Source organism: Neopsephotus bourkii, unplaced genomic scaffold (genome assembly GCF_033783945.1).
Source record: "Neopsephotus bourkii isolate Nb327-2 ecotype Australia unplaced genomic scaffold, CSIRO-AGI_Nbou_v1 NB_1016, whole genome shotgun sequence".
Taxonomy (NCBI): Eukaryota; Metazoa; Chordata; class Aves; order Psittaciformes; family Psittacidae; genus Neopsephotus; species Neopsephotus bourkii.
The window spans coordinates 3,592,266-3,615,600 of record NW_026901505.1 but is presented as its reverse complement, the minus strand read 5'-3'; the positions used below and the strand labels follow the sequence as shown (position 1 = coordinate 3,615,600).

Below are 23,335 nucleotides of genomic sequence, written 5' to 3'. Positions count from 1 at the left end.
CTAGCTGATTATCATTTCACTTCTGCTTTGGCTGTAAAGCTTTGGTAGAAGAACTGTAACAATAATTTGACTGTGGGCCTGTGAATTGGAATGTCTTTGTTCTAATCTTGGCTCTGAAATAAGTTCTGTGCAGCTTTGAACAAATAATTTGGGCCGCCCTTGTGCAACTTGCTTGCATAAGCAGACACTTGGGTGAATAGGTCTATTGAAGCTGGTGGGACTACAAATTTGAGTAAGTACTTGTGAACTGTAGCAAAGATTTTTGCAATCTATTTCCCTTTCCTTCTCTCCTCCCAACTCATTTCCCCATTTTGTGTGAAGTTCAGAAGAAATGTGGGGAGGTAAGTGCTTAGGGGGATTCATTGTAGGAGGGGTTGGGTGCATGAGGGAGTTAAAAGTGGCAATACTACTCTTTATTAATAAGGTACTATTAATAATTTTTCTTATAAAGCTTTTCTGCAAAAATAAAACTAAAAGTAATACCAAGAAGGGATTTCCTGTAAACTTGGGCAAGGGGTGCTGCTGAAGGGTGTGCCCTGCAAAGAGATAATGTAAATTAAATGATCAGCACCCTGCAGCACCCATCACTGCAGAGCTGATGAGTGCTGCCACCCTAAGCATGCCTGATGAAGTTTCTGTAATTTAAGGGTTTTCTCTGTAGCTGGGAAATCCTGCTGTACCTAGCACAAGTAACGGTTGCAGGCCATATTTGGCACATGCACTTCAGCACATGCTGAATAAATGTGCTGAGGACTCTGACTAATACCTTGCACAAAACCCAGTGCTTCAGTAACAGGCTTAAGCAAGCAGAGGTATAATTACCTGTGCTGTAGTTCAGCCTGTAAATATGTCTGAGTAAACATAATAGAGCAGCAGAATTGCCACATTAAGGAGCCCTGCATAGCATTTTTATAGATTCTCCTCTTAGCACTTACAGAAGACAATAAATAGCCAGCCTTAAACTAGATAGAAAACTAGGTGATGAAAGCAGAATGTTAGTGTTAGGAATATATGTCTCCCTCTGCTCATTTACAAATTAATTTCTCTGAGCTGGCATGGAGGAGGGTGTTTGAGAAACACAACTCCAGCAGTGGAAGAGGAGAAAAATCAATTAAAAAAAGTAAAAGGCTGCTCTGCTGTCTCCAAGTAGTTCGTATGTACTGTGAGCATGACATCAAACTACTTCAGTGCTCTGGCTGAACTGTGATAAAATGGGGTAAGTTTAAAATCACAGGAGCCTGTGAGTGTCCTTAGTTGAATGAGCTGGCCTGGCATACCTCTGAGGCTGTGGGATACAGAAGGGAGCATCCCTAAGCCAGATGCAGATTGAACAGTGGAGACACAACTTGCAGTCGGTATTTGGAAATGTCTGTGAAAATGTAATTAAAGGAGCTTCAGAGAAGGCCCATAAACACTTCTAGAAGAGGAACTTGTACCTATGCTTTTTAACATGAAGCTTTGTATTGTGCTTCTGATGTGTGACACAGACCTTCTGTGGAGCTAGGGAATGGAGGTGATTACTGGTTTGGAGGTGAATCTGAGCCTTTAGGGGATAGCAGTGCTGCAGTTGTGATTTAAACATGTAGGCATGTCTAAACGAGCTGTACTGTAGCCAGCTTAGATACTGCAAGCAGTAAGCTTTGCTTTAAAGCTGTCACAGAAAAAGCACTCTGGAGTGCTGTGAGCAGAGGTTGTAGCTGACAGTACAGCAGGCTTGGGTTTGGTATGCAAATTCCTAGATTAAAAGCTAGTATCCTGCAGATGTTGCATTGTAGATGTATGGTTGGAGCACCAGCTGGTAAGTTCCTGTGAGTCATGATCAGTTAAGAACTTGAAGAGATTTTTCCTCTCCTTTCTTGTCTGCTGTACTGAATTACTGCTCATCATCTGGCCATTAATGCCAGCAGCGTAGGTGGGCATTGGTCCCATGTTCAGCTGCTCATTTGATCCTGTCAAGATTAGGTGGGTTTCCTTTTGCTGAGGAGACTAAGCCACATAAAAAGAAACCATAAGTGTGCTGTTTATTAAGATAATAAATGCCTTTTTTTTTTTTTAAAGCTGGAAATTCAGGGATTGAAATTTGCAGACCACATGTATATTTAATCTGCAGTTGGTGTTGTGTAAACCGTTTACATTCCTAACTGAAAGAGTGGGGGCTTAATTGTGCATCACCATACTTGCAAATAGATGTGCAGGGTTTTGATGTGAGTCTGTGTATCAGTTCTGTAACAATAGGTTGATTGGTCCTTTCTGTAAATAAGTGGTGGCCTGGTGGTCAGCATTGGTTTCTGTTTTTTTGTTTTAAGGCTCAGGGAGGACAGTGGGAGCAGGATTATTCTCAAGTGCCTGTAGTTTTGGTTGTTTAATGGTGATGATCATGTGTAATGAGAGGGAAAATTCTCGAGTGTGATATGTCCTCCTACAGAACTGTGATCACAGTCCTGCTAGAACACAGACAGTAAATAGTGTGGAATTGTCATTATCTGCATTGTCATTAAGAATTATAAACTTTCTTCTCATTTTCTGAATACAGGTGGAAGTTAAGCCATATGTCTTGGATGATCAGCTTTGTGATGAATGTCAGGGGGCCCGTTGTGGTGGAAAATTTGCTCCATTTTTCTGTGCTAATGTTACCTGTCTGCAGTATTACTGTGAATATTGCTGGGCTGCTATCCATTCACGTGCTGGCAGGGAATTCCACAAGCCCCTGGTGAAGGAGGGAGGAGATCGCCCAAGACATATTTCATTCCGCTGGAACTAAATGATCACTGCAGTGCTCATATGCAGGCCTCAAATTAAGTGCACTCTTCTGTTATCCTGATTGTCCCTACCCCTCCCTACCCTTTCTCTTATTCAAGATAGCATGCCCTTTTGTAGTAGTCTGTAATTTAACAATAGTATAATGAAAGAATGACCTATAATATGGGTATTTTGTAGAATCTTGTCATTGAAAACTGTATTGGGAACTCCTTTTCGTATTGATAACATGTTGCAATGAGTTGCATTCTCTTGTCTTTACTACCAAGAGAACACTTAATTTCATGCAACATTTTCTTAGAGGAGAGAAAAATATTAAGAAAAGAGAATTGAAACAATAGAGTATTTTGGTTTTTTAATTAAATTATTGTTAATAAAGAACTTAAGAATACTTTTATTAAAATAACCGTGTAACAATAACACTATCAGTCTGTTCTGACACTTTTCCCCCAGGGAAGCCTGTTTTTGCCTCTCTTTTTGTTTCGACTTCAGATTTTTCCAGCAACAGATGAAGTTAGCATTTACCTACCAACAGGAAAGAGCATGTTTAAAGCAACAAAAATGCATGAGCAAAGTTGAAGCAGCATTATAACAATTTTCTTTTTCTTTATTTAATCTGTTAAGGGTTTTGAGGCTGAAAACCTAGCTCAGTAAGTATCTGACTGTGCCTCTGACTACCACCCACATCCAAATTGCTAATGAGATAGGCAGAGCTTACTATATTTTCATCAAAATGATTACATTTTAAGAATTCCTGAATGTAAAAGTTGACTAAAGTTACTACTGAGGGGGGAGTGCACTTTTTTTTCTTTAAGAGAACTCAATTGTCTGGTTACAGCCCTAGAAATCCTACCAAAGCTAGAGTAATGACAACTAGTTAACTGGCATTTCCTCTCCTGAAGGATAAATATATAGATTTTATTTTTGATGGCTATATATAACTCTATATCCTAATCTACTAACATTCATCAGGGGCCAGCCTTTGCTCTCCATTTTGACGTGAAAAAGTAGAAAACCTAAAAATACCTCAAGGATATCACTGATTTTTCTGAAGTTTTGATATTCCGTTGTGTCACACAAATTAAAATTGGCTGCTTATTTGTTTCCCATCTTGGATGTAAAGTTAGTTTTAAATACCCTCTAGCTTAGTTGTAACAGAAGGCATGAACCTAAGTAGTTTCCAAGTCTTGGTTTGCACTATTTTCTGAGTTTGTGGATGAAATGGTGCAAGTGTGCATATGCCTTTCTTACTGTTCCTGTAGAAAGAATCCTAAGATTCCACCTCTTCAGAACTTAATATGGAGAAAAAAAGAAACACAGGTATTTGAAGTGCCAACATTGCTAAGTTAATGCCTGCTTTATTATAAATAAGTTCTACCTTGAGAAGCATTAACACAGTACATGTTAATTGAATGGTCAAGAGTGGGTGCAGGGGTTTAGTTTGAAATAGTTGAATGAAGGAGTAGTTCTGAAAATTTATTTTTTATTACTTTTGAACTAATGCCCTGGCCAACTTCTCAAATGGTTATTTAGCAGTGTGCAAACAAACACATTCAGTGGCAATCTTCTGAAGTGCCCAAGTGGCATGGTACCATCTTGGAATCTCTCAAACCAAAGACTTGCCTCAGCACTGCTTGGAAAACATCTGCTCAGTTAAAAGCCTTTGTCGGCCCCCCTCATCCCCTTCCCCCAGCGCAGATTATCTTTATGAGAAGCAGTTTTTATTTTCAATACAGGCTTTAATGAACTATACCTTACCAAGTTCCAAAGGTCAAAATGGAGACATTTGCTGTCTACTAGTCAAGTATAGAAAGGGAGCTGCTTTTAATGAAATCCCTGAAAATATTGACAACAGTAATGCAAATGCAGAGTGCTCTTGTGTAGATTGTCAGGGACTTTTTTTTCTCTGAAGTACATAATTATAGTTGGAATGTTCCTTTAATTTTTTTAATGCTTGTAGGTGGCTTGGGGTGTGCTATTGTGCCGATCCTACCCAGTAAACAGGTGAGATGGGTTACCATTACAAGAAATAACACTGTTTGAGAACTAGCTTTGAATAATAATTTTCCCTTTGTACATGACCTGCTGAATTTCGGTACAGTGTTTTTGTAGCTAACTTATTTTGTCATGCACATAATGTATATTTGTTATGCACTACTTTTGTATATCTTGTTTTTCCAACAGTGAGCATTTTTAGGCACACTTTTCACTGACGGGATATCTCTTTATGCAATACCTCAATTTTTCATATTGCAAAGAGTAGCTTTTTGTACTTTTATTACTGAGAGATCTTCATATACTTCATTTTTTAATATAAATAATTTTAATAAATTTTATTTTCTTATATTCTGCTTTTTATACATTTCAGTGCTCTGCATACATTTTGAATTATGGATGTTGTGCACTGGCAATGCTATTTTAGAATCTGCAGAGAAAAGAAAGCATGTTGCTTAAACATCTTAGCCCAGCACCAGGTATTTGGTGTACATATAATTTAAGAAAAATAGTATATGTAAAGTTGAGAATTAAAGAAGAAAAAGCATGAAAGTGACAAATGACACTGTCTTTAGACCCATGAAATTTAAATGCATAAATATAGTGTAGAAATTTAAAAGTAAAGAAACATCAGAATTGTCTACCGCTTCTTACTAAGTTTTTAAAGATTATACACAAATGCAGACGTTTTTGGTGAATGTTTAGCCATTTTTATTATTAATAACAAATTGATGTTAGGTGTTTGATGCAGAAATGTGTCTGCTCTTTTAAATTATATTTAAAGAAAAAAAGAGAGCCTGCTAGGTGGCAGGCATGTAATGTTAGTATGCATGACTAATGTAAGAAATTGTTATTCTACTAATATTCACTTGTGATTGTGTGACAAGCGTGTTTACAGATTATTTGGTTACACTTCGATTTACAGGGCATAAACAATTATATACATTACTCTGTACTTAACTAGCGATTACATGTCCTTCTGATTACATGGGATTTGTAGTTGGGGTTACCATGTAGCTCCAAGCATAATTAACATGTAATTAGGTTACCAGTCTTAGGGTATCACTTCAATTTGCAGAGGGGTTAATACGCATGTAGTTTTATCACACTAGCATGGCACTGGCCATGTACTTACAATGTAGTTACAGAGTAATTACATGGTTATTTTTGCAATGTAAAATAAAGTGTTTCTGATTATTTTATATGTAAAGGAACCCCACTGCCCCGTGCTTTTTGGTATAGTATATACTTCTCCATACACAGACCTCTGCAGAATGCAAATTTAAAACTTGCAGTGAATGAATTTAGCGTTTTTCTAAGGATGCTGTTGGAAAGACTTGATAATTCACCCCTTGTGTTTTTGAAGAGTTAAAACCTTCTGTTAAAAGGTGATTTAAAACTTGAATGTGATTAATTGTGGCAAGTTAACTTCAAGTTATGTGCAATACCTATTTCAGACTTCTGGAAGATCTTTGCAGTGTAATTCTTTGTTTTTAATTGCAGACATTTAAAAATGTCATTTTCTACTGTTCTAGTAAATCCTCTTTCTTGCTGGTGTTTCTAAAGAAAAGAATCAGAAATCAATCTTTCTACTAATGTAAATTTGAGATTATTTTTAAAAAAAATGGAATAAAAGGTTTTGGTCATTTGCTTTATTTTATTATCTTATTTTAAAGCTACTGTGATAGCATTGTAAGAATTGGGACAATATTGTATTCAACTGTTTTATTTTTTATATTTTTAAATTTTAAAGTATAATTAGTTTTTATAATTTTCATCAGATTTTTTTGTTATATTTTTTGGAAGTGAAACTTTTAGCAAGTGGGTGTCTAGTTTTTACTAATCCCTAATATGTTTTCCCCCCAATGTATTGCTCATATTATCAGAAGGAAAAGTTATTTAAGTATGTCAGTTAATTGTACTACTTGGCTGAATTTCCATATAGTTTTTACTGTGTATGGGGAGGTTGTAGTATTTATTATAGCATTTTAAATAAGGGTAATTCATTTTTTATTAAAGTCATTTTCACGTTTAAGTTCATATTTTTGTATGTTCTACTCTAAGTTATATAACACAAGTTACTTTTTTTAAAGAGTTCATTTGTTGAAGTGCTAGTGAAAATTAATGTTATTAAATAGTTTGCAAATGACTATTTATACCAGTATGCATATAATTTTTAAATATTTGTAATGTGAGATGTTGAATGAATAAAACTTTTAACTCAATGTTTCTTCTTAAGCTTTTTATTTAAAGCTTGCTGTAGAAACGTGTTCCTTTGTGGCTGAAGCTCATGGGGCTCAGGGAAGTGATTGTGATGAAGTGTATGGCACACCCCTGGCTATATGATGTGTAAAGTGCTTTAGACTAAGTTCTGCCGTCCTGCTCTGGTCCAGACATTGAGCACGGTTTTGTAGGGAGTGTGTGAGGAAGGGTATAACCACTTGAGAGATGCTGAGTACCCTGAACTCTGCATCCAGTTGGTACAAAATCAATGTGCAGTGCTACAGAAATGGACAGGACAATGTTTAGAGGACTGTAGATCTTCTCTGTGTTCAGTCAGGCTGTGAGAGCCACCTTTTTTACTGCTTGTGTCCAGGTGTTGTCCTTAGGGACTGTTGAATGCTAACTACTTAATTCTGTGAATTTGGTTCTTGTTAGAAATCCTGTGTAGCTTTTGAAAAGCCTTTCAGCATTTTCAGCACTACCATTTCTATTTTTTGCACAGCCTTAAGCACATCAGCTTAGCCAAAGAGTTGTAGTTGGATCACTTGTTCCTTCTTGGTGCTCTCTGCAGCTAATTTGTAGGGACAAAGATGAAAACCAATGCACAGCTGTGAAACCAAGTGAACTGGGCAGGTGACATGTTCAGTGAGAAGAATACCACTGAGTGTGCACATGTAAGTCGTGCATCATCTAAGTCAGAAAGCACTGTGCAGCTGGGCCAAGAAGCTAACTAGACTATGGCTAGAGTAGAGCCAAGCAAGGCGTGGACAGACAAGGATTCTTTTCTGATTGTCTCATGGCTGTGATCTGATACTAACAGAAGGAAGAAGTCTGGCGTTTTAAAGAGCTTGGTGGTGTCAGCCTTTAATTCAAAATATTCAAGCTAAAAATGTCTAAAAATTCTTGTGAAGTATTAGAACCTTATGTATCTGCCCTTCAAGGACTATGCAACAGGAACCATGCAGAATTCAGAGTTTTGAATCCTCACTAGGTAGGAATTCATAAACTTTTCATCATTTTGTTACCTTGCTGCAAACAGGTAAGCTTCAGTGAAGTGGAATTTGGATTCATCTGGAAAGTGCTGTGCTAAGTGGAAGTGAGAGCTGGAATATGCACATACACCTTGTGAGAGAAAACTGCTGCCCAAAATACAGTATTGCTGTAGGAATCAGCCTGTGCTCACTGTGCTGACCAGCACTTTGCTGTTGGTGTCTGAGCGCTAACATCTTGTGTCATCATCTAAAGCATGTTGTTGCAAATGTTAAGTGGCTGTAGAGTATCATTCTTTTCTGTGTGTGCTTCAGGAAATGCAGATCAAACGGAACTGAGCTATAATGGGATAAGTTCTGCAGGATGCTAATCAATTGCCTTTGGTTTCAGATGATGCAAATTTAGAAACTGGTGCAAACTTAGAAGCTAATGCCTTTAGAAACTAGTTTTTAAGAAGAATTAAAAGTTTCATGGGTGACTCTATGCAGATAGTTCCAATGCCTTAAAATGGCCGTTTAAAAATAAGCAGAAAATGCTGGTGTGCCTTGGATCAAAAGTACAGAGATGGGTTGTCCGACCAGTGATTAATGAATTGTTCAGTGTTGGGTTTTGTGCCAGCCAAACAGCACCAGGCTGTATTGACCAGTTTTAGCATGTGACTTGGCTGGCAAGGGAAGCCTTATCTCTCTGTCCTCTGCATTGGTATTGTTTGGAAACAGGCATAGTTCAGCCTCTCTCAATGTGCTATTAAGGTCTTGACATCGTTTTCAAGTGCAAATGGCCTTTCTGAAAGCCTGAGCTTATCAGTTGTTTATCTGACAGTGTTTTAACAAGTATGGTAGTTTTGAAATTTGGTTCTGGTACCTGGAGGGTTTAAGTGTTCTCATGCCATGGTGGTGGAATCACTGATGCCCTTCACAAATAAGGCACTCCCTAATCGATTTAAATTTAAAATGCTATGAACTTGGAGTTGTTCATCGGGATACAGAATCTAATTTACAGCTGGGGATGTGGATATTCAGTCTGAAGTTTTCTGGAGATTGCAGAATACTTTGTGAATGTTTAATAAATGACATCTTGTTACAGAGAGTCTAAAAAATTCAGCTCACTAAGATCAAATGCCAGAAGTCTGTACTGTCCAAAACTGAAAATTATCACTCTTGGTAGTGATGGCCTTGGCTGCTTCTGAATTGCTGAGAAGTAACTTTCTAGGAAAGATGATACAACAAATCCCTTTCGGGTTTTAGTTTGTCCTAAAACTATGAAAAAATACTGCAGGCAGACTCCAGAAGATGGAGGTATTCCTGCTGGGTGGAATTTCAGAATTTCCACAGTGTGTGAATCTCAAATATTTTCTTTCAGCACAAACTGTTCATCAAGCACAGTCAGCCACCAGCTTTCTCTTGGGTGCTACTTTCACTAAATGAACTGCTGCATTCCACATCAGTGAAGAAACTCACTTTGGGTGGAGATGGATATAACCCATCCAGTACAGATTTAAAGGCTAAGGTATAGTTGAAAGAGAGTCTCTTAGATGCCAGGTTGTTGTTGGACACCTTCTACTGTCTGTCCTGATGCTCCAGCTGCTGTTTATTCAGTGCTCGGAAAGCCTGCTCAGCCATGGTCCAAAATGAACATTGCATGCCTACAGGAAATCTAGGACAAATAATAGCCTCGGAAAGGATAGATGAGAAAAAAACACTGACATCTCTTCCTCTGTGTAAAATAAGCTGATTCAGTCTGTCAGTATGAAAAACAGCCTCTGGGATAAGAATATACTTGCAGCTGTCTTTACAGTCAGAAATTGAAGGGGGTTGAATCAGAGCTCTAAAGATACTACTGAGCTCCCCATTTAAGATGGGGAGAAAGTCTTTCTGAAACTAGATGCTCTCATTAATGCCATCAGGTATCACCTGTTTTCATGACACAGGAACTGCAATTTGCTGACTTTCTGTAGAGCTTTTCAGAGAGACAGTTTCATACCAAACGTTAATTTATTTGAATGTACCACTAGGGGAATCTCCCTCAGTCACCTTGTATAGGGTGCTGCAGAAACCATAACTATTCTGTTAAGGTTCCTTCGCAAAATTTGCTAGTCAAAAGTTCTCAGTCCTCCTCGTGTATGTACAATATGGAAATACATAAGGTGTGTGTTGGATTATGTTTTTCTTGCTGAAATTTTAATTTTGGTGAGTCATGAAAGCTGAGATTAAACCCACGATGCAGGTAAAGTGTAACATTGAGAGCACATTTTTGGTCTTGCATTAATCTTAATGTTTAAAATGGACTTGTTTTTATCACTCTCAGCTATGTGACATTTTTTTTATTCCAAAACTGTATAGCAGCTGATGTTGCTTAGCTTTTCGTGTGAGTAAAGAACATTGCTTTTACTTAAATACTGAAACAGCAGACTGATGGTGTAGGTGCAGTTGGCACATGCTGAGTGCAGCTCCTAACACAGTTTTGTAACCTGTGGAAGGGCAGCTATTCACACACAGAGCAGTGCATTAAAATAAAGTCTCCAACCTTCTCCAGCCCAATGCCTGAGACAGTGTTTGCTCAACCTAAGTCGCCATCTCACACTGCTGCTGACTCATGAACCAGGGTCAGTTAGCTTAGTGATCATTTATGCCTTGCTATGCATGTGAAAGCATTAAGTTGTCAATTTAGCCAAGTGTCATTTTTCAAGACAGTGCTTGTCGCTTTAAGCACATGCCCAGCACTGGTTTGTGTATGGAGTACATTCATGCCAAGTGTTTCTGAATTTTCTTTCAGTGAGTAAAATGTGATTTTTTAGGGTTCTGAGGAGCGTTCTCATTGTAAGCAGCAGGCAGTAGCCCCCAGCTCTGCTCCAGCAAAGACCAGCTGTTCACAGGCAGATGTTGCTCTGTACACAGTGATGGAATCAGCTCTTCATTCAGTGGCAAGAAAATTTGCTCAAGTGTTGCTTTTACAGGGGGATGTCTTTGGAGGAATGTGATGGAAGAACAAAGCAGTGACTGCTTCCATTTTCCCAGAGGAGCTAGCAATCCTTGGAGACAGAAACCCTGCTCTGTTCCTTTGCTGGCAGCATCCTCGCATCTCTGGGGGCAGGGAGAGGGTAAATACTCAGTATCTGAAACAGTTCTGCAAAGACCCTAGTGCCATTACAAAGTGGGCTTACTGCTGAGGAATGAGTATGTTCAGTGGTATTTATACTGCAGTGGAATGGATTGTCTTGTATATGCAGACAGACTGCGTTGGTGACTATGGTAGCCTGCAGGCACACTTTGGCCTGAGATCGTGTTAGATTTCATAGAGGCTAAGAAAACGTGGGCTTTCCATGCTGGGACAGATGGTCTCAGAAGATCTACATTACTGGTGAATGCTGGGGGTGATGTAGTGATTTTTGCTTTTTATGTTCTGTACTGAACCAGAATTCTTCCAGGATCTGAGAGACAATATCTGGAGGTTTATTGTAGGTAGGACTGAACTTCCTCATCTGTGTTTTCATGTAAGGTCTAACTGCACATTCCCCAGAACAGCCATAGTAACATTAAAGATCACAGTCTCTGCAACCTAAAATTTGATAAAAGTTTTACTATTTCTGATATGGAAACAAGGGATGTCATTATTAAGTACCAGGAACTGGCACATTTGTGTGGAAAAGTGAAATCAGAGAAACTGAAATCCTTGCCTGCCTTTTGCTGTATCCACTTGACTACAAGTCTTTCCAGGAAATAAGGTTGTTTTAATTCCCATTTTATCTTCAGTGCTCATTTTGCCTCTTTGATTTTCCCCCATAGCTTTATTTTGGGTTGTCAATCTCTATTTAAGTACTGTAACATGAAGTCCTTTCAAGGCAAGGGTTTCTCTCTCCTTGGTTTGGGTTTTGATTATGAAGTCTGTGGATCTTCTCAGTGACTTGGAAATCTCTCATGGGGAGGCTCAGGCTTTTATGTCACAAACTTGGTTTTTAGTCTGCTAAATATTTTTAAGGCAGCATGGAAATATGGGAAAATATGCCTCTCCTTACAACTGGTGCGGATAAAGCGATTCCCACAAGTATGGTTTGTAAAACAATCTGAGATATGCAGGTTCATTAATATGAAATGCAGGTGTGTTAAAATGGCAACTGGCCATTTTATCTCTCTGCTGCACTGTGTTATTGCTTACATAATTAACTGTGAGAGCCATTGTAAATGATGAAATTTTACAAGTAAGCAAAAGCTGAAGGCACAATGCATTGCTTCCTTTTACCAGAAATGGTGAGTTTTGTTTTTTTGTAATGATTCCTAATAAATGGTCCCCAGTGTCTTCTGTAAAGTAACCCCATTCTAATAAAATACCTCATTCCAGCGACTCTTATTAAACATTCTGGGAAAAAGGAGATACAGTAATTGTTTGTGCTACTGCTGAGGGTCTAATTAACAAGGTTTGACTGGAGCTGTAGTCAGAATTAGCATGCTTTCCAGGTAAAAATCCCTGTTAACAGTGTTAAGATTCATATTTCAGATGTATTCACAATTTGCAGTTGATCAAGATAATGTAGCACTTAATAAGCAATCTGCCTCACCTTGAATTATGTTGAATCATGCAAGTACTTTGTTTTTTAACTCCACTGCAAAGAATTCTCATAGAAGAACAAATCTCCAGCAGTAGAAGTTTTGTTTTTGCAGGGAATCACTAAATATGCATCCAGCAGTGTCCTGTTGGCTTCTTTCTTCTCCTTGGCATAAGCTGGAGGCTTGCTACCACCAAAACCTACCTTATTTTAAAATAATAGTCAAGGTAAATAGATGGTGGTTCATACTTGGCTAAAGTAAAACTGAAACAAAATTCAGGAAACAATGCAAGTTCTGAGCTGGAGAAGCTGACATTTGAATACAAAACAAACAGCGTGATGAGGCACAGGCTGAAAGCTAGAATCTGGTATATTTTTAACTAGACAGTTGAATATGTGAAAAGCTGAGATGTTTGTTCCAAGTGATAAATACAGAGATAGTGGCTGGCTGGTAATCAGTTCACACATGTGGAAAAGAGGATGAACAGTGTGCAGCTAAAATAGCTGAATTTTCCACATCTGCAGACCACTCATAGGTTTTGGGTGACATTGATTTTTCTTAGTAGATTCTTAAAGGGATCTGAGCTGAATTTGCATTTGAAATCAAAGTCCTGGCAATGTGCTGTTGGGAGAAGTGGAAAAAACTGTGCCACACAAAGCATGTGTATTTGTATTAGCAGGGTGGAAGTCTATTCCATAAATACAGATGCTGAGAAAACCACTGATTTGGCAGCCCTGCTGCCCTGCTGAGGCCATAGGAAGGAAGCAGTCTGCCAGTTGGCAAAAGGAACTCTGGGTCAGGAAGATGCAGCAGCAAGTGTTCACACACAATGGGAAGACAGGCATGGAATGGTAATGGTGCTCTTTAGGTTTGTGTGCATGTGTTCAGTGATGCTTTTTTGTCATGCGGACTGAGACCTCTGTATTTGAGCAAAAGGAGTGCTTTCATTACCAGGGCTTTGTGATTAATATGCATGACAAAGTTTGCACACCGGGATCAGTTTTTAATGAAGCTATTTGGTTGCCTCTCTCTGGGTTTAATATCCCCACGCTGAACTCTCTGGCTGCTGCCTCACTGGGACCATTTGTTAGCTCAGGTCTTTTGCAGAGGAGGAGGGAGTCTCTGGTGTTTGGATGGTTTTGAGATCAGATTCGATCTTAAGCCCAGTGACTCGATGGTTGTATCTTATCTGTGACCTCCTTTTTAGTCCATACACTTTAGGGCCTGCAGTGGATGTCCTTTTATTGGGAAATAGTGATTTCCTCTGGCAAACCGTCAGGCTGTGCCTCTGGAAGCTGTTTTCCTCTTTTTCAGCTGCATACGCGGAATGCCTTTTTCTTTCCTCCCCCCGACAGTGTATAAAATAGCTGGAAATGCTGGGAGATTGCCCAGTGTGGGCCTTCTGCCTGCCCTGAGCGCCGGGTCTGCAGCCAGGGAGCGGGGACACGGGCTGGTTCCGTAGGTAAGGCTGCCACCTCGCGGGGTCCGCCTGTGCAGCACCCGGCCCTGCCAGGGGATCCCGGCGAGGGGACCAGGGGACTGCAGCCCCGACACCTCGCTCAGCCTCCTCACAGGATGGGGGAAGCCTCCGGTTTGCTTCGTGCTCTTCCCACCAGGACGACATCGTTCATATGGCTGGTGCTGCTGAAACAATTAGAAACAGGTCTTTTCATAGCATTTATTCTGACTCTTATTTATTTCCCTCCTCTGAGCAGCGCAGTGTGCTGAAACTCTGTGAAATAATATGGAGCAGTATTTCAGTGCCAAAGCAAAAGCAAATCAATGGGACTTGTGCTCCTAAATGGCTTGAGACATTCCACTTGCCACTGGCCATATCTCATGATCCTGCTGCTGCTATGAGACACGTCTCTGCAGGAAACCATGGGAAGGACTCCTGACTGCAGTGGGCACCCCCTCATAATCACACAATGCCCTGTGTGCCTGCTGATGCTTGAAGGGCTGACAACAGGTACTCGATGTTTCATGAGCATTGTTCAGCGGGTTGCTGGAGCCATCCACCCAGCACAAGCAGGTAAACTGTTCTGAGTATGTGGTGTGAAACTCTGTGTATCAATGCAGCAGCAGTGTTTCAGTGCAGAAGCACCCACACCAGAGAGATGCTGCTTGTTCTCCTTTTGTAAGTCACAGCAAAGACAAACAATGCATCATTACCTTCAGCCTGGAGTCCCCTATATCACTTCATCAATAACTTGCATGAAGTAGATCAATATATGACTTCAGGCCACATACTCTGCACCAAACCCTAATTAATGCTGGCCAAAAGCAACCTTTTGGGGCAGGTTACTATGGGGGTGAGGGAGACACTGGGATGGTGCAAGGCCAGCTCCTGTTCTGCACTTAGCTCGTTGTTCCTGCTCAGAAAACAGTTATTTCTCCCTTTTCCACCACCCAGCTGGGACATGGAAATGGGACAGCAGTGGTCAGACAGGATAGGGCAGGAGAGGAGCTCTGCAGGTCCCCTTTGTGCCTGCACAGAGGAAGGGGCCACTGGCACAGTGCTCCTCACAGTGCAGCAGCCACCACAGGCGCCCCAGAGCCCCTGTCTCCCCTCAGCGCCCTGCCTCAGAGGGGCCTCGCCGCCACCCTGCCCTGCCACACATGGCGCCCGGCCGCGGCCAGAGGAGGCCACCTGTGCCGCTCGTCTATGTCAACAGCTTCGGCTCGCACCGCTGCGGCTCTGTCATCCGCTATGGCAGCAGCTGCCAGGAGGCTAAGGAGGGCCGGGGTGAGCCCCTGTTTTCCCAGCTGAGCCCCAGAGGGAAGGTCAGGAGGCAGAGGGGTGCCCTGGTGCTGGGGCACAAGACCAGCCCTGGGCCTGCTGCAGGTGGCAGAAGGCAGGCGGTGGGGAGCTGTGGTGTGGTGGAGCCTGTCAGCAGCCATCACGGTATGTATAGCTGGACCCTGGAACCTCTGTGCCCCTGGGCGCGGGAGGGCAGAGCCAGCACCATGTCTCCTTTTTGGGCGGGAAATGGTTTATTTCGGTGTGGTGCATGGCTGATGCTGCCTCACTGGGTTCTTCCCTCAGGCAGAGACTGTGCACGCTGAGGGCTGAAGGTGGCACAATGTTTTTCTTGTTATGCCTGGTACACTTAGACTGGTACTGAGGCAGGAGGAGGGACATGGTGTTAAACTTACATGAGTGAAAAATGTTATATTTTGCCCCAAACTCTTCATGCTGTCCAGCCACAGTGTCTCCATCCTGTGAGGTGAGGTGAGGTGAGGTGGGGTGGCTGCCTGCAGTGCAGCCTTCCCTGTCCTTCCCTGTGGAAGCGATAAGGCCAGAAATAAGGTACACCCATCAGGGCTGCTGTATTTCACACTTCACTTTGGGATCTTTCCTGCCTCTCCTCAGGAGATTCCCACCTAACCAGAGAGCCGCTGTGCTGCTGGGCCCCTTGCTGCTGGGACAGCTCGAAGATGTTTCTTAATGTTCTTTCTTTGTGGCTGGAACCAAAGAAAGTTGGGATGGGCACGGGTGTGGGTGCTTTTTTATAACAGCAAACAACAGAAGTAGGCAGTTTTCCACTGTTTGTGAGCTGTTATGAAACAGCTCTGCTGCATGGGATGAAATGGAGTGAAAATGGGGAGCGTGACCTGGCTTCTGGAGAAGAAGCTGAGATGTGAGCTGGAAGTGAAGGGTGAGACTGTTAGGGTGGTCCTGAGTTTTGTTAACATTGCTCTTGAGATGTTTTCATTTTCTTCTATTTTTTTCCTCCTCCTAAAAGCCATTTTTCTGAAGATGGCAAAGTGAAATGTTGCATTAGTCTGCAATTAAAAGTGCCAGTTCTGAGGGTTATTATCTAAGTGATGCCAATCCGTAGCTCGGAGGCAGCCTGTGATTATGGGTGACTCAAATCTCTGTGGCTGCCTTGGACACCTGGTGGTGGGGCTGTGCTGCCCTGGAGGAAGCCTTGCTGTGGCAAGGGATGAGCCCACGGCTGTGACCTTGTTCAACATCCCCACATGGGTCACTCTTTTCTTCAGCTTATGCCATGCCTGTCCAGCAGCTACTTGGGTAGCTGGAACTCACATGAATCCTTCCTCCTTCTATGTCTGTTTTGAGTCCACAAGATCAACCTGTCCTTCTTGCTTCTGTTTTTTAGTGCTCTGTTTGATTTCTTGCCTCAGTCTACTCACCTCCTCTTAAAGCCCAGGCAGAATTTTAGTAGCTGCCATAGGAAGGGGAAAAAGAGGGGATTAAAAGCTAGTTTGTATTTCCCCAAAACCTGTTGTTTTAATTTCTGGTTGCTGTACAGTTTTGAAATCTGTTTTGTGGAGTTTGAGACACCCACTTTCTCCACAGTATAATGGAGAAAATAAGCAAGGTGATAGTTAGCACAATGAAAGTTCTGATATCCTGTAACCTGCTGGGACCAGAAAAAAGTATCTCTCTAGATCTACAGCTTCCTCAGGAATATGTTGCACTCAGAATGCTCTCTAAACTCTCTGCCTAGGTGACCTTCAAGAGGCCAAGGCTGACACCTTCGACTTCCCCCTCCCTTCAAGAAATGTTGATAAAGTAATTAAACGAAAGAAGCAAAAGGTATAAAATGTGAGAGCTGAATTAGGTGCCTTTGCATTTGAGAAAATTGCTTCCTGCTTATTCTGTCTATGTGAGAGCATGAAGGAGATTAAAAGATTGAATTGGTAGTCTGTTACTGAAAACCTTACTTACAGAAAAGAAAAATGGTGTTATTTTCCCTCTCTGGAGGCTTTAAAATTCTGGCTCTCATTCAATAAAGCACTTAAGTGCGTGCTTACCTTGAAAAATGAGAGTGTGCTGTTGACTTAATGCCTGTACTGAAACGCTTTGCTGGATTTGGGCCAGGGTGCTGCACACCTTGCTGGGTCAAACCCAGCTGAGAAAAGCTCTGCAGCTCCTCTTCCTTTTACATTTTAAGCAAAGAATCCCTATAGTTTACAAATAAGTGGAGGCAAGAATAAGAGGTAATAACACCATACTAGTAGCAATTCAAAATTACTTTCTGATTCACAAATGTATTTCTGTTCCTGTTCAGTAGTTCAACAAATGCTTGACATTTTAAGACACCTTTATTAAAATAGTAAGTCATTAGGAGATTTTGCAATGCGTGAAGTACAAGTAATCAGCTAGACAATAATATAGTAATGTCACAGATACTTGATTTAAAAACAGCAAAGTACTACTGACTTCAGGGGTACAACTAATAACATACTGTAATATCACTCTTCTAGTACATTAAATAGTCTTCAAAAAGAATGAGGAATATGTATTATGTTTGAGCAATAAATGTCCATGGGAAAGGAATTATCTTTAGATTTAAACTAGTTTCATGGATGGGGTCTAGTAAAAGTCATAACGTTAGCATATTGTCAGTCATTTACATCTGTTAGCCTGCCTCTCTGTCTGAATGCCTTTGTCAATAGTTCCAATTTAATATTTTCAATGCACAAGTCTGAAATGTACCCACTATAGACAGACCTTTATGCCTCTAAAATAAAGGCCATCAACATCTATAAAACAGATGAATATGGATTTGATATGAAATAGGCAAGGCCATTGCTATTCTGGAATCTGAGCATGGGATCTGAATTACAGTCCTCTTGAAGGATTACATGGAAAGTTTTGCTCCTGGAAAAACAAGCAATCTTCATATTCCCCCCCTTATTCCCCCTTCATTTTGGATGACTTTGAAGAGAGTTTAATGGCTCTACACAGGTTTTTTAAGCTGTTCTTATCTAGAAGGGCACTTCACAAGTCCTGGATAAACAAGAGTTTCAGACAACACAGGAGGAGATCTTGTGGAAAATCATGGAGTAATTTATGTCTTGATTCTGAAATAGAGGTGGTTCTTTCAGTATATCCCCCATATATATCCCTACTCTACAGCTCCCCTTCTCAATCCTCAGCAAAAAAACCAGCTGGACTTCAAAATCATGCTGGAGAGTTCAAAGTTTTGCCCTTTTGCAAACTTTTTGTGTGCTTCACTGAGAAAGTTCAGTTTTATCTTTCAGTCTAAAGTCTGGCCTAAGGTCTGGAAAGTCATTTCAAAAATGCTTGCAGAAAATGAAGAATTCAGAAGCCGGCTCGTGACTTGCAAACAGTTCAATGGAGAAGGTAGGCAATGAACTGATAATGGTTTCCTTTACAAGAGAAGACAAACTATTATCCCAAGCTTGTTGACTTAAGATCCCTAGGTTTAAGGCCCATTCAGCTGCTTGTTTTGAGTAGTAGGTTTTACAGCTCACAAATTATGGGATTCATTGCATACTTCAGACATTTCTAGCCATGTCTGAAAAACCCTTGACCCTTGTGTTTCATTGAGGCTCTTGTATGTATTAATTTGCAGGAAGGATGGCAGGTGTTTTTGCTGCAGAGTAATGTTAAAGAAGACATGAACATAAAATATCTGCTAGTTTTTCTGAACACATGAAAAATGTAATTAAACTACTATTCACACATGTGTCTAAGGCAGTACTTTTATGAATAATAACTCAGGGTTTTTTTTCACATAGGAAAATAGTGGTTGGTTTCATGCAGACAATAAATAATTCAGATGCTCCCCAAAGGTAGCTGTAGCACAATTTAACATAACCATCAAACATGTTCTCACACTGTGCCCTGAATACAGCTATTTCATTACTGGAAAATGACTCAGGAATTAAAACTGATGCTCTGCATTGAGCCAACTTCAATTAGAGACATTGTAGTTGCTGTACAATTGAAGATAATGCAGTATATGCTTACAAATGTAATTGGAATTTCTGGCTTCACTGTCTGGTGAGTTTTTAGGAAGAAGAATATGCTAATCCATGAAGAGTTACCAGGCACGTTAAAAATGGCATATTCACCCACAACACTTCAGATTAGCTTACATTTTTGTTGATGGAAGTTTCCCACGTGTTGGGGTATATGCACAGAAGTATACCCATTGTTGCCAGTATCTTATTTTTTGTTGAATGTTGTATGTGTCACACTGATTAGATTTCCACACGTGTGACAAGAAAATACTCCTTCAAAATGTTTTTTTCATGAGAACAAAAGAAGCACAATTCTGGTTCAAAACAGAAATCTGTCCCTGTGAGTGTCCCCTATGACCTGCAGTGGATGTTACTGGAATACTAAAAGAAATTCCACTGCAGCAACATATTCTGCATATATTCTGCAAATATTCTGCATTATGTGGAAAAGAACTTCTGTTTGTCTTAAAACCAGCTCCTCAGTAATTCTGGTATTATGAGATGCTGCGTATTAATTATGTGCTATTCATATTCTTTAAGCCAATCAAGATTCCTTTGGGCTCTGTCATATTTCTATGCTGAGAAGTTCCAGTCTACTAAATCTCTCCTCATATAGATGTTTTTTGGCTCTGATACTCCTTATTCTCTTATTTTTGCCATCATTTAAAATGCTCTCCGCTTCACTATTGGTGCATGCTTCATCCATGTTACTGCTCATTTGTTTGCAGTAATCACAGAATGGCTTGTGTCAGAGGGACCTTAAAAGACGATCCAGTTCCAATCCCCTTACTATGGGCAGGGATATCTTCCACTAGACCAGGTTGCTCCAAGCCCTGTCCAACCTGGCTATGAACATTTCCAGGAAATGGGACATCCACGATTTCTCTGGGCAACCTGTTCCAGTGCCTCACGACCCTCACAATATCACAATAATGAGAGCGAGTGATTATTTGCCTATATGAGTACCTGTGATATGTAAGAATTCCACAGCATTAGGTGTAGGCACCCTTCCTCCTGACTCACCCTTTCCTGCTAGCCAGGAGGAGTTTGGTGCTGTGGGTGTGTCTTCAAGATTAGTAGTGTTTTAGGGATTTTTCTGCTATAAGCCTGCTGCAGAAGCCACTGTAACACTCTGCTTTTGTATCAAATCTAAAGATTTTGATCTAGCAGCTTCCACATACTTTCTCTTACAGCTTAGATCACTGCAGAAGTTTTTGTGAGTAGCTATTAATGTGTATGTTGTATGTATATGTAAGACATATATATCAATGTGTAGGTAGGAAAAATGAAGAAAAATAAAAGTCTTCCAGGATTTTTGTTTGCTTGCTTTCAAGAAAAAGAGACAAGGAAAAAGAAGTAGAAATCTATAATAAGTGATTGTCTCCAAAATTGCAAGTTATTGTTAAACCTCCCACCCCAATTTTCTGTTGATACAGAATATCCTTGGTAGATTTACCATCTCAGCACAATGGCTGCTAATCTGCTTTCTGTTTGTTATAGATATGCAACAGGCTGCTTTGTCAAGCTTGTATTTGTGGACAAGGCCCGTTCTCTTTTCAAATACTAATTTCTTTTTGTCATCTGGAGGGAGAGCATTATCTTTATATATAATTTCCAGTGACTTAAAGAACCCCAACCCAACCATCCCCTCCTTCCCAACATTTACTCTATGCTCAACTGTAATTGTACCTCACTTTTCAGAAGCTTCAAGAATCTACTATTAAGCTCTATTTAAGTGAAAATCACCAATTCTAATACCTTCTTTCTAATTAGCAGATGTTACAAAACATCAAATCAAGGAGATAAGTCTTCTATTGATCTGAATTTTTCATTCAACAAAAAGCAAATAGAATAATTCTAGCAGGCATTTAGATAAAGATCAACAAATCTGAGTAAACAGGGTTCATTTTTATCTTTTTTTAAAACTAGATTAATAAAGCTAGAAAATTCATTCTGCATTTTATTGCCTCTATAAATACTTTTCTTGAGAAAATGAAGATCTGTTTGAATTATAATGCTACCTATTTACTCCTTGGATTGTTGCAATTAAGGTTAGATTTGGTGTGACTGAAAATGATGATGTCTCCACATAATATTTTCCCACAGGCAATGATATGACCCAAAGTTCACAGAATGAGCCATCCTCCCTGGACAGGGTATGTAGACCATTAGTTGCCAAGCAAGATTAAACAAAATAATCACATTCCAAAGACACACTGATATTGTTGTTTAGTGTTATCAATAAGCACTGCTATTCAGTATTCCTGACATTGGGCTCAAATGTTTTCAAGATTTCAGTCATATTTGGAAAGTAGAGCAGCTCTGTCCTCAGCAGAAAGGGCTGTGGGAATTGCCAAGGCTGGGAGGTGGAGTTTACCTTTTTATTGAGCCAAGTCCTTCTGTGAGGGTCCAAAGTAAAACCTCAGGGATCTGGATAGAGTATTTGTTTGGCATGCTTTATATTTGACTTCTTAGCATTAAAGGGAATGCACCATTTCACTTTTGTCACCTTTTTCCTCTAGGAGGAGTGCATCTTTGGCTGGGTATAGCAAGAAATTAAAGGAAGACTCAATCCAAAAGGAAATATAAAAGTAGTGAAAGTTTTTACTTTGATCTAGTTCTTACTGAAGTCAGCGGCAAGGCTGTGAGAGATTTCAGTGCACACAGGTTCCCTGTTCGTGTGGTGCATGTGCTTCTACTGTTTAAGAGATTTGTTTTTACAGTGGCTTAAACAGTTCTGTTGCAAGATATTTATTTCAAGTCATTAAGTCGAGTGTTTCACTTAGCTATTAGTTTTCAAAATCTTTGCAATAAGAGTAATATTGTGACAGTTTGCTTGCAAAAGAATAGAGATACAATTTAGCATTGACAGTATTTATATCTATTTTTTGCAGCTTGTCAGAATCATAAGCAAACACAAATTCAGTAAGGCAGAACTCCACACAAGATACAAAGAAACACATTTTTTTTTCTTACCAATTTGAATAAATTTGACTTTATTATATTAAAATAATACACAATTACCCTTCTGTTCATTCATCCATTTATACATGAATCTCAGCAACTACTTTGAATATGAAGCCAGGTGAATGTTTTCTGTCTTGCTGTTCATCGTGAAGCACATAATGATATCATCATAATCAGAAAGTATTGTTTATCTAGCTGACTTCAGTAACACAATATAATTTTCATCTGTTATGAAGTTTCATACTTGAACTCTTGGTTGACTGTAAAAGCCTTTTAAACTAGCAAATTGTGTAAATGGAACATGAGCACTGCATAAAAATAGTATGTGTATGGATTTCATCTCTGTAGCTAAAACATTCACCTGTCACAATTAGACATCCTTGGTTTCAATAAAAGGATTGTTTCCTCATTGCATAATGTTCGCAGATATAATGACTGGGATGTCAGAGTGTTGAGCTTTAATAATATGCTAGTGATTGTGTCATTAAGCAGCAAAGCATTTGGTAGGGTTTCATCTCTGTTTTCTCAATAGCAAAACTGCAAGTATATAACTGGAATGTGCCTTTTTGATGACAGCTCTGGCATCAAGGTTTTTTTTCTGGTTTGTGGTTGAGTAATATTCTGATTTTACTTAAAATAGTTGACATTTCAGCTTGGAAAAGGAAGTGAGAAAGCAAAATAATCAATCAAGATGTGATCATTTTTCTGGCATAGCAAAAATGTCATAGTTCTTTGTTATTCTCAAAATACATGTTTGGAGTCACAAGTTTGGTTGGGTTTTTTTTTTGGGGGGGTGGGGTTGGTGCTAAATAAGATGATCTTCCTCTTCCCACAGTTTTGTGAATGAAATGTTTTCATGGGGAATATTTAATTCATAATCCTGGATTGTAAATTGTGGAGTTGTTGCTCTAATGTCTCTTTTCTTGTAAACTGCAGCTGCAGTTGGTACCTTTACTGGCATAGGTAAGGGGCCCTGGAAACCAAGCTTTGCTTCCAGGTGCATAATTGCTACTTTTACAGGATAGATGAGATGCATTAACCAAAATCTCTGAATGGAATTCAGCCAACTCACCAAGATTCCTTGGATAAATATAGACCTTTTTCTGTGGGACTATGCT

General features: G+C 39.9%; 2 protein-coding genes across 7 annotated transcripts in view; both read left to right on the top strand.

Annotated features, from left to right (window-relative positions):
* CPEB4 (cytoplasmic polyadenylation element binding protein 4) overlaps positions 1-6,977 on the top strand; it is a 42,970-nt gene extending 35,993 nt beyond the window's left edge. For all 6 annotated transcript variants that reach the window (XM_061360295.1, XM_061360290.1, XM_061360289.1 and 3 more), the window contains one exon: positions 2,534-6,977. In XM_061360295.1, coding sequence (XP_061216279.1) covers positions 2,534-2,761 — 228 coding nt within the window. In that variant the 3' untranslated portion in view covers positions 2,762-6,977. The remainder of the gene's footprint in view (positions 1-2,533) is intronic.
* Positions 6,978-14,580: 7,603 nt separating this feature from the next.
* On the top strand, positions 14,581-22,998 carry CUNH5orf47 (chromosome unknown C5orf47 homolog). Its single transcript, XM_061360303.1, has 5 exons — positions 14,581-15,414; positions 16,985-17,073; positions 18,525-18,627; positions 21,357-21,406; positions 21,773-22,998. Exons 1-5 carry the CDS (start codon positions 15,129-15,131, stop codon positions 21,797-21,799), a joined length of 555 nt encoding a protein of 184 aa, XP_061216287.1. The 5' UTR covers positions 14,581-15,128; the 3' UTR covers positions 21,800-22,998.
* Positions 22,999-23,335: the final 337 nt, after the last annotated feature.

What these genes read in the sequence shown, in the direction of transcription:
- CUNH5orf47 (XM_061360303.1), top strand. Translation starts at nt 15,129, where the DNA reads ATGGCGCCCGGCCGCGGCCAGAGGAGGCCACCTGTGCCGCTCGTCTAT. An exon ending in GCCTGTCAGCAGCCATCACG is followed by an intron (nt 15,415 to 16,984) that starts GTATGTATAGCT and finishes CTCTCTGCCTAG; the next exon opens with GTGACCTTCAAGAGGCCAAG. An exon ending in TTAAACGAAAGAAGCAAAAG is followed by an intron (nt 17,074 to 18,524) that starts GTATAAAATGTG and finishes TTTATCTTTCAG; the next exon opens with TCTAAAGTCTGGCCTAAGGT.